Raw genomic sequence first — 11,389 nt, 5'->3', positions numbered from 1 at the left:
CCGACTATCGGCGGGGTGGTTCTCCCCACAGGCCGAAATCGAACTGATAGGATAGTGATTCTCAACATCACATAAAAAAAAGAATACATGAATGTTACAGCAGTTCATTATAATTTTCATTACTATGTCATTTCTCATGTTGCAAATTGCTTTCCTGCCTGTACAACATCCATTGCACGTCTGCCCGTCCTGGGTGAGGGATCCCTCCTCTGTTGCTCACCCTGAGGTTTCTTCCATTTTTTCCTGTTAAAGGTTTTTCTGGGAGTTTTTCCTTAGTCGATGTGAGGGTCGAAGGGCAGAGGATGTTGCTGATGTTATGTTAAGCCCTTTGGGACAAACTGCTTGTAAAAATGGGCTATACAAATAAAGTTGACTTGACTTGACTTGAGTTGAGGTGCTTAATGACTTAGGCCTTGTTTTTGTTCAGTGTTACATTAACTGCAGACAGTACATACGTGTGTTGTAAAATATTTTACTCAGACCACACAAATACACGGTAGCAAATATATTTCATTTTCCCCACAAAAACAATAAACACAGTGTACATCCCAACCAACACAAAGTTGCACATACAGTAGTCTACATACAATACAGCAGAAGAATTTACTGTATACAGTTACAGTAAAGAAAAAAAACAACTATGCTGCATCCTCTCTTCTCTTTTGGTCTGGCCACAGCACCTCATCTACATCACAAGCAATGTTTTCCCTGGCCAGTCAGCAGGGGAAATAACTAGCATGGCGAATCCAGCCATGAAAAGCATTCACAATCATTATGATTATAATACTGAAATATTCATAATTTATACAGTGTTGAGAATATGCATCAGTTGTATAAGACTTACTTGCACATAGTTTTATCGCAATTCTTTGACTCTTTCTGAATTGCGCTCAAATGGCACCCTGTAGACCTGCTTCATCTTCAAATTATTTCTACGCAAGACACGATCCAGTGTTGATAAGCTTACCCTATCAATATTTTGAAATATCTCACTGTTTTCTATTATTTTTGTTTGTATTTGCCGTAAAGTTATGGTATTATTTTCTAGGACCATGTTTATGATCTCAGTTTCCTGTTCAGGAGACAGAAGACGTTCACGACCACCCTGTGCTGGTAGTCTTTCTGTTCTGCAATACAAATGGTAAAATACTGTAAATACTGTGTAGGAATACAAAGTAGGAATACAATTCCCAAATACTTGAAAAATACTTTATTTTCACAGTCGTACAGAACAGTCCACAGGCTGTACTGTGCTACTGTACTCACTGAGAACTGTATTGATATGCAGTACTGCAATTTGCTAGTGAGATTTCTTACCTATTCCCATTTCTGAAAGTCCGAACAATGGATGCTACAGTGAACCTGCTCACATTTGGCTGTACTCTTTGCACAGCCTCCCTCATTTTTAGACCATGGTTGACCACATGGTCAACCAAAGTGGCTTGGATCCCATCAGAGATTACAGTCCTCGCCCTTGTCCTCATCCTCGTCCTTGTCCTCCCTGTCCTCCTCTTACTCTCACTGCTCTGGCTCTGCCTCTGTTTCCAATGTTGGCATCCGTTGCTCCAAAACAGAAGAGCTCACCTGTGGCCCTTTGTTAAAGCTCTAATTGCTAATTGTAAAGCTGTGTGATAAGTGTTTGCCCATGTGATGAGTCAGTGTGCATAGTAGGACAATTAACTTTGAATAACACTGAATGACAGTGTGTTCCTTGTGAAAACAAGAGATTTTCTTCATAATAATTGTGCCAAATGCAGAGAATTGTGTGTAGTGTTTTGAAAAAGGTGTGTTTTAGAATTGCAATTTGAGTGTAAAGCAGGAATTGTGCTTGTAGTTTAGCAGAATTGGTTCAGGGGGTTGGTGCATGAGCTACATGTTGTGGTCATTGTGTCTCAAGTACAAGCAAATCTAGTCTAAATCTAATCAAGTTGTAATCAAATGTGGCATATAATAAGGTGATGCACTATCCTCACTACTGTTCTGCACAGGCCTGAATGCCCTTGGCCAGATCATCACAAAGAGTGGCTACGGATACCTTTTCAAAAGTGGAGCAACCATCAGTCACCTCCTCTACATGGATGATATCAATCTGTATGCTAAGAATGAGCAATGACACTGGAATGTCAATTGGACTAGATAAGTGTGGTCAGATGGTATCAAAGAGAGGTAAGATAATCAGATGAAGTTGAACTACCATAAGACAACGCTGCAGAATTTCAGGAGACCTGAAGAGAGAGAGACTGTACGCTAAGCAGAATGAGGGAAACTGAGGACTAAGTGTCAGACCCGCTGTCCAGGATGAAACAAGAAAGATCCAGGAATACATCAGGAAGATGGCCCCCAGAGCTGAAGTGCTAAGTGAATACCTGAGGCAGCAGAAACCTGGCAATGATGAGGAAGAAGAGGATGAACCATTATGGAGGGAGAAGCCCTTGCACAGCATGTACCACCTACATACGAAAGAAGTGGCTGATTTCAAGAAATCCTACCAATGGCTGGAAAAGGCTGGACTGAAGAACAGCACAAAAGTGCTAATCACAGCAGCACAAGAACAGGCACTCACACTAGAAGATCAAAACTATATATGAAACTATATATAGTTTCATCAGGAAGAGGCTTATAATTTAGCTTAATTATTGCCTTGGTGACCAAGTCTGTTTGACTGATTGCTGGTACATCACGTTGTTTGTAGATCACAGCAATAATATGGTACCTAATGGAAATGATGGATATAACTTATTAAAACTCTGTATATAATAAGGCATGGACACAGAAGAGAGAAAAAAAGAGTAGAAAAAAATTAGAAAAACACTGATTTCACAGCATATGTTTAATGAAACCGTAGTCACAACTACTCAGATCACCTCTGTTCTGTTGCACTGATAATGTAGATAATACAAACTGAGAAAATACCAGATATTAACATCGACAGACACATACAAAGACAACACTTTCAGCTGAGTTGAATAAAGTGTTGACATGGATGAAAATCTGAAATATGGGCATCATCATCATCACAATCACAATTAAATGGTAAATGGCAACAGACTGTGCTTATATTACAATTTTCTAGTCATACCGACAACTCAAAGCACTTTTGCACTATTGTTTCATTCACCCATTTACACACACATTCACACACTGATAGCAGAGGTTGCTAGAAGTCATCAGAAGCCATGATCATTCACACACATTCACACAGCAAAAGCGCAGCATTGGGACCGAACTGGGGTTCAGTGTCTTGCTCAAGGACAATTTGACATACAAACCAGGGGCAGGGGAGCCAGGGATCCTTCTGAAGGTTGGACGACACACTCTGACTCCTCCAGTCTCTATATTACCATTATTAATATCAACACTGTCGCCATCATCATCCATATAATTGCAATATATCAAGAACATACTTTTGTAGGCCACATCCATTTCAACTATGAGTTTAGTTGTTCTTTCAGTTCCTTATCAACATGAATTTCATATTTTCCAGCAGTAAAAATAAATCTTAGGTTACAGTGTATTTATGTAAAGTGTGTGTGTGTGTGTAGCCATCATGCCACACGCATCATCAGCTCTTCAAGTGCCCGTTCTCGGTGGTTTTCATGGACCAGCAGCACTTCTTTGATGGTGTTCTGGTGGAATCCCATCTCATTAAACTGACTCAACAGGTGAAGGAACTCCTTTGCCTCAACAAGAAGACATTGTTATGTTTTTGTTTTGAATTGTTATTGAAGAAACATTAGAGAATTATGTACTGTTGTAGCTCTCTGAATGTCTTACCTTTCTTTCACAGTTTTGAAACATCTCCAGAGCCTCTTCCACCTGGGCCATATCATAACCCAGCTGACACAGATGGTCACATGCCACCAGGTAACTCAAAATCTGGAAACAAAGACAGAAATATTTACTGATGTGTGACAAATAGAGCATTCAAACGAAAGTTGTTCTTCCCTCTTACCAATCAGAGAAAAAAAGCCAATAACCCATGTTAATAATAACTGGTTTTGACTAACATACAAACTCGATCTGGTTCTCACCTACGGCCTAGAAACTAAGAACCTGTTAGTTGCCCCTCAAAACCCTCTCCTTTCAGACCATTCACTTGTAGTTTTTGAACTAACTCTAGAAGACTTTACAGCACACAACAAAAACGTCTACTACACCAGATGCCTCTCTGAAGATAGTGTAGACAGATTTAGGGATGCAATCACATCACAGCTCCCCTCAGCACCATGTACCAGTACAACAGACCGTACTGATTTAAATGTTACTCCTGCAGCAATTGATTCTTTTGTTAATAACACTGCAGCCACGTTGTACACAGTTTTAGATATGGTTGCCCCACTGAGAAAGAAGGTTAGAAATCATAGGAGGCTAGCTCCTTGGTATAATTCAAATTTACGAACACTTAAACAAACATCAAGACGGATGGAGAGGAAGTGGTACTCCTCCAAATCAGCTGAATCCCAGAGAGCCTGGAAAGACAGTCTATTGGCATACAAAAAGGCCCTTCGTGAAGCCAGAACTGCCTATTATTCAACTTTAATAGAGAAAAACAAGAACAACCCACGTTTTCTCTTTAACACTGTAGCCAGGCTGACCAAGAGTCACAGCTCTGTTGAGCCTTGTATTCCTGCAGCTCTTAGCAGTGAAGATTTCATGAGTTTCTTCACCAATAAAATCAATAACATTAGAGAAAAAATCAATAAAGATCTTCCCAGAATAGCCGATATAGTGCCATCTCTAGAAATCTCTTTTAATCCTACTCCATCTCTGGACAGGTTCCTGCCCATAGACCTCCCCGAGCTGACCTCCAGCATTAACAAATCTAACCCAACTACATGTCTCTTAGACCCCATCCCAACTAAGCTCCTCAAGGACGTCTTTCCCTTGATTGGCGTTTCCCTCTTAGATCAGATCAACTTATCCTTAACAACAGGTTATGTACCACAGGCATTTAAAACCGCTGTCATTAGACCTTTACTTAAAAAACCTTCACTTGACCCAGACATCTTAGCAAACTATAGGCCGATATCCAACCTCCCGTTCTTATCTAAAATACTCGAAAGAGTGGTTGCAAATCAGTTGATTGATCACCTACCCAGGAACAGTCTCTTTGAGATGTTTCAGTCTGGTTTCAGAGCCCATCACAGCACAGAAACAGCACTGGTTAAAGTCACAAATGACCTCCTCATGGCATCAGACCGCGGGCTTGTCTCCATACTTGTTTTGCTAGATCTCAGTGCTGCTTTCGACACTGTAGATCACAGCATTTTATTACACAGATTAGAACATGAGACTAGGATCACAGGGACTGCGCTACGCTGGTTCAAATCATATTTAACAGATAGATTTCACTTTGCTCAAGTTAATAATGTTTCCTCTTCATATATAAGGGTTAGCCTCGGTGTTCCACAAGGTTCAGTGCTTGGGCCGATCCTGTTCACCTTATACATGCTCCCTCTAGGAAATCTTATTCAGAAACATGGCATAAACTTTCATTGTTATGCTGATGACACTCAGCTGTACTTATCCTTAAAGCCTGAAGAAACAGAGCCGTTAGCCAGACTCCAGGCATGTCTTAAGGACATAAAGGACTGGATGACCTCCAATTTTTTATTATTAAACTCAGACAAAACTGAGATCATTGTTCTAGGCCCCAAACACCTTAGAAATAGAAGAGCTGATAATATTCTCTCTCTGGACGGCATTACTTTGGCCTCCAGTACGACTGCGAGGAACCTCGGCGTTATCTTTGATCAGGACGTGTCATTTATTCATCACATTAAACAGACCTCTAAGACCGCCTTCTTTCACCTCCGTAATATTGCTAAGATTAGGAGTGTCCTCTCTCAGAGTGATGCTGAAAAACTTGTCCACGCTTTCGTTACTTCTAGGCTGGACTACTGCAACTCACTATTGTCAGGATGTCCAAATTACTCTATTAATAACCTGCAGCTGATCCAAAATGCAGCAGCTAGAGTTTTAACAGGAATCAGTAAAAGGGATCATATCTCCCCCATCTTAGCTTCTCTTCACTGGCTTCCGGTAAAATTCAGAATAGACTTTAAAATTCTCCTACTTACATATAAGGCCCTAAATGGACTAGCCCCATCATACCTGCAGGATCTAATAGTCCCATATATTCCCAATAGATCACTCAGATCACAGAGCGCAGGTTTACTTACAGTTCCCAGAATTCATAAAATTACAACGGGAGGACGAGCCTTTAGCTATCAGGCACCCCTGCTGTGGAACCAGTTGCCAATCTGGGTTCGACAGGCAGACACCACCTCCACTTTTAAGACTAAACTTAAAACCTTTCTGTTTAGTAAAGCATATAGTTAGCACCAAATAAAGTGTGTAGGGCTGGTAGGCATAGTTTCACTCACCTCATGCTATATAGCCACAGGTAGAATAGGTCTGACTAACTGTTAATCTTTAAATCTCTATAGGCCTATAGGCCTATGCTGCCGGGGGACACAAACATGATCCACCAAGCAGTTTCCCCTCCTCCTTCTCCTCTTCTATCCTCTCCCCTCGTCAGATTAACATGCAGTTCATTATTTTATGTCACTAACTGTGTGTCCAGTGCTCCTCGTAGTCTTGTGTCTCTCCCTCCCTTTCTCTCTCTCTCTCTCTCTGTATCTTTCTGCAGGTATCTCTCCATCCAGATCTTCAAGTTGAACTGTAGTCGGCTCTATGACCAACCCAATGTGTATTGTTGACATCTGCCTGTCATTCCTCTGTGTACCGACTATCGGCGGGGTGGTTCTCCCTACGGGCCGAAATCGAACTGATAGGGTAGTGATTCTCAACATCACATATAAAAAGAATACATGAATGTTACAGCAGTTCATTATAATTTCATTACTATAATTTTCTTATAACTTGTGAAATGTTAAAATGATATTGAGGTGGTAGCAAAAAGTGAAACTAAACAGTTGAGATTTTGTTTTACTTATCTTTTTAGTAATGTCATTTCTCATGTTGTAAATTACTTTCCTGCCCTTACAACATCCATTGCACGTCTGCCCGTCCTGGGTGAGGGATCCCTCCTCTGTTGCTCACCCTGAGGTTTCTTCCATTTTTTCCTGTTAAAGGTTTTTCTGGGAGTTTTTCCTTAGTCGATGTGAAGGTCAAAGGGCAGAGGATGTTGCTGATGTTATGTTAAGCCCTTTGAGACAAACTGCTTGTAAAAATGGGCTATACAAATGAAGTTGACTTGACTTGACTTGACTTAACTAACATCAAAGCAGTGGCAGAGGAAGTATTCAGATCCTTTTCATTATAGATACTAATATGACACTGCAAAAATACTAATTACAAGGAATATTGTATTGGAAATGTTTCTTCAATAAAAGTATGTTCATATAATCTGGACAATGGAAAGTACTCATGCAGAAAAATTACCCGGTGACTGTTACAGTATGATATGTTATGTCATTATTATATATTAATTACTATTACTGTCATTAAGTTAACAGAACTTTACTGTTGTGGCTGCTGGAAGACTATTTATAACTATGTAACTGTATTTTTTAAGTTAACAAACAATCTACTGATCATTTTATCACTTATTAATTGATTGATTTGGTTCATGAAGATTCAGAATAGTTCAGCAATAACTGAATCAACTTATAGTTTCAGGTGTACTTTACTATTTATTTATCTCTTACTCTTATTCCTCTTCTTATAAATACAAAATCTGTCAGATAAATGTATAGTGCAGTTAAGTATGTAAAGTATAAAATGTAGTGAAGTAGAAGAAGAAAATAACATGAAATGAAATTACTTAAATGAAGCGCCTCTAATTTGTTTTTAATTACAGTAACTGAGTTAGTCACTTTCTATCACTGTCATCTGGTTAAAGATATCTGTGATCTGTTTGTGATTATGTTTTTTGTAGGGTTATCTATAATTCTAAACATGTGCATGTTTATTTCTGTAGGACTGAAGACTCAATATCTTTATCCTGTTGTGTGAGTCTTTGTCACAATGTATAATGAAACTAGCGACAGATTTATGATGATAAGAACAAGACCAGATAAGATAAGATATACGGTACTTGCATAGAAAATGACAAAGAAGGCACTACTGCACGAATCTATGGTGAGTTAAGGAGCTGTGCAGAGGCTGAGGTTGTCTCTCTGAGTTAGATCATGCTCTTTGAGAGCAGTGTGCCCTGACTAGCATGAGACACAAAGTCACTGGCTCTTTGCTGCTGATGATCTCTTAGTCGAGTGATTAGCAGTTACCAGCTGTTGGATCAGCTTTTGCTGACTGACAAGGAGGGAAAGAAAAAAATGAAAAGCTTGTACACATGGCCAGAGATCCCAACAATAATAATAATGTAGAAATATAACAGGTGGTAATAACAGTCATTGGTGTCAAGCAGCACCACAGCACAAAGTCCAGACATGAAACCGAGAGACAAGAAAGCACAAAGACTCTGGGGAAGAAGTCAAGTTAGTGACATGCATTGATGGGACATGAATATGGGTGGAAGGACAATTAGAGGAGAGAAAAGCCCAATGCATCATGGGAGATGCCCGGCAGGCTAAGCCTGTAACTAGGGGTCAGCACAGAGTTCTGGTTGGATAATAAGGTACTATGAGCTCTTTGAGATAAAATGGCCCTTGGCCATTTAGGACTTTGTATGTGAGGAGGAGTATTTTAAAGTCTATTCTGAATTTTACAGGTAGCCAGTGTAGAGAAGTCAACACAGGCGAAATATGCTCTCTAACATGAGATTTTGTCAGTACATGTGCTGTAGTACATGTGCTGTAGCATTCTGGATTAGTTGGAGAGTCTTTATGGACCTATTGGGGCAGTCTAACAACAGGGAGTTGCAATAGTCTTGCCTTTAGGTAATAAATGCATGGACTAGTTTTTCTGCATCTTTTGAGAGAGAATGTGTCTAATTTTTGCAATGTTGTGGAGGTGAAAAAAGGCAGTCCTTGAAATTTGAGTTATGTGTGAGCTAAAGGACATATCCTGATCAAAAATAACGCCAAGGTAATGCTATCCAAGGTAGTTATATTGCTAAATAACTTGTTTCTAAAATATTTAGGTCCCAGCACAACAATTTTAGTTTTGTCTGAGTTTAGAAGTAGAAAAGTACAAGTCATCCAGGTTTTTATATCTTTAAGGCATGCCTGAAGTTTGGTTAGCTGATTGGCTTCATCTGGTATCATTGATAAATATAATTGTGTGTCATCTGCGTAACAGTGGAAATGGATTGAGTGTTTCCTAATAATGTCACCAATGGGGAGCATATATAGGGTGAATAATACTGGTCCGAGTACAGATTCTTGGGCTAAGCTAACCTTAGCTGGTTTAAGATCAATTTATCAGATCTATCTCAGTTTGTACATGTTAACAACAAATTCTCCTTGCACACAATCATGGAATTCTGTATGATTCTGTGCTTGGGCTGACACTATTCACCGTATGTACAGTATGCTTCCTCAAGGTACAGTTCATCCGGAAAGTATTCACACCGTGTTTTCCACATTTTGTTATGTTACAGTCTCATTCCAACATGGATTAAATTCATTTAAATTCATTTTCTCCCTCGAAATTCTACATAAAATACCCCATAATGACAAAGTGAAACAAGTTTGCTTGAATTTTTTTGCAAATTTATTAAAAATAAAAAAACAAAAATATAACATGTACATAAATATTCATACCCTCTGATCAATACTTTGTTGAAGCCCTTTGGCAGCAATTACAGCCTCAAGTCTTTTTGAGTATGATTCCATAAGCTTGGCGCATTTATTTTTGTGCAGTTTCTCCCACTCTTCAATGCAGAACCTCTCAAGCTCAGGTTGGATGGGGAGCATCGGTGCATAGTCATTTTCAGATCTCTCCAGAGATGCTCAATAGAGTTCAAGTCTGGGCTCTGGCTGTGCCACTCAAGGGCATTTACAGATTGTCCCAAAACAACTCCTTTGTGATGTTAGCTGTATGCTTAGGGTCACTGTCCTGTTGGAAGATAAACCTTCACCCCAGTCTGATGTCCAATGCACTCTGGAGCAGGTTGTCAGCAAGGATGTCTCTGTACATTGCTGTAGTCATCTTTCCCTCGACTCTTACTGGTCTCCCAGTTCCTGCTGCTGCAAAACATCCCCACAGCATAATGCTACCACCACCGTGGTTCACAGTAGGAACGGTATTGTCCAGGTGATGAGCAGTGCCTGGTTTCCTCCAGATATGAGGCTTGTCATTCATGCCAAAGAGTTCAGTCTTTGTTTCATCAGACCAGAGAATTTTGTTTCTCATGGTCTGAGAGTCCTTCAGGTGCCTTTTGGCAAACTCCAGGTAGGCTTCCATATGCAACCTCTAGGCCACGGCTGCCCCTGTGGCCTCCTTAGTCGGCTGATGTGCCCTTGAGAAAGACACTTAACCCCCAATATATGCTCCCCGGGCGCTTCATGCAGCCCACTGCTCCTGTGTGTTTCACTGCATGTTGCATGTTGCATGTTGCATGTTGCATGTTGCGTGTTTCAATCAGTGATGGGTTAAATGCAGCGAATTAATTTCCCATCTTGGGATTAACAAAGTAAGTTCAAGTAAATTAAAAATTGGTTTTGGATGTGTTGAGTTGCAGCATGTTAGCCCTGCACCATTCGACAAAGTCCTCCAACAGGCTTCTGTACTCTCCCTCCTGTACATCGTCAATGCATCCTATTATCACAGTATCGTCTGAGTACTCCTGCATATAGCAGAGCTCCGCCTGGTACTGGAACTCAGACGTATATAGTGTAAACAGGACCGGGGAGAGCACTGTGCCCTGAGGTGCTTCGGTGCTGCTCAGCACGGTGTTAGACATGCAACCACCCTGCTTAACAAACTGCAGTCTCTCTGAGAGGTAGCCCACGATCCGGGAGAACACATGAGTCCATTCTCATGTTGTGCAGCTTGTCTCTCAGAAGTACAGGCTGGAGAAGTCAAAGAAAATGATCCTCTTGGGGCCTTGGACAAGACAGGATGTCTTCCACAGGATTGGAACCTTCCCCTGACAAATGCTCATGCTGGTGGGGGTTCCCCAGATCCATAGCACAGGCCTTGAGCATTCTCATGCACACCTTGTCCGGGCTGCAAACTCCACCCCTGCCTTGCTGGGGTGGAGTTTCTTCAGCTCCCTGCTGACCTGGTGACAAGTGATGTTGATGGGGGCTGTATCTGTGTCTTTGCATTGGGGGATGGATGTTACTCCACGTCTCTGCTACAGCTCATCCCCTTCACAGTTACATGCCCAGGGTTGCACCATCTCTTATTAACATACAGTGCGAGTCTCCCTCCTTTCTTCTTACCACTACGTTCTCATCCCTATCCACTCTCACCAGGTACAATCCTGGTAAATCCACGTTGGTGTTGGGTGGTGGGT

The 11,389-nt window shown here is 40.8% G+C and overlaps 1 protein-coding gene across 4 annotated transcripts in view; it reads right to left on the bottom strand.

Moving 5' to 3' along the window:
- Nucleotides 1-2,883: 2,883 nt before the first annotated feature.
- Nucleotides 2,884-11,389, bottom strand: part of ubap1lb (ubiquitin associated protein 1-like b) — a 55,252-nt gene continuing 46,746 nt past the window's right edge. For all 4 annotated transcript variants that reach the window (XM_046372549.1, XM_046370939.1, XM_046371799.1 and 1 more), the window contains 2 exons: nucleotides 3,775-3,876; nucleotides 2,884-3,680 (listed from right to left, as the gene is read on the bottom strand). In XM_046372549.1, the coding sequence (XP_046228505.1) occupies nucleotides 3,546-3,680; nucleotides 3,775-3,876 (237 nt within the window). In that variant the 3' untranslated portion in view covers nucleotides 2,884-3,545. The remainder of the gene's footprint in view (nucleotides 3,681-3,774; nucleotides 3,877-11,389) is intronic.

This window comes from Scatophagus argus, chromosome 1 (assembly GCF_020382885.2).
Source record: "Scatophagus argus isolate fScaArg1 chromosome 1, fScaArg1.pri, whole genome shotgun sequence".
NCBI classification, from domain to species: domain Eukaryota; kingdom Metazoa; phylum Chordata; class Actinopteri; family Scatophagidae; genus Scatophagus; species Scatophagus argus.
The sequence above is the reverse complement of the archived record's forward strand: the minus strand, read 5'-3'. Positions and strand labels throughout refer to the sequence as shown.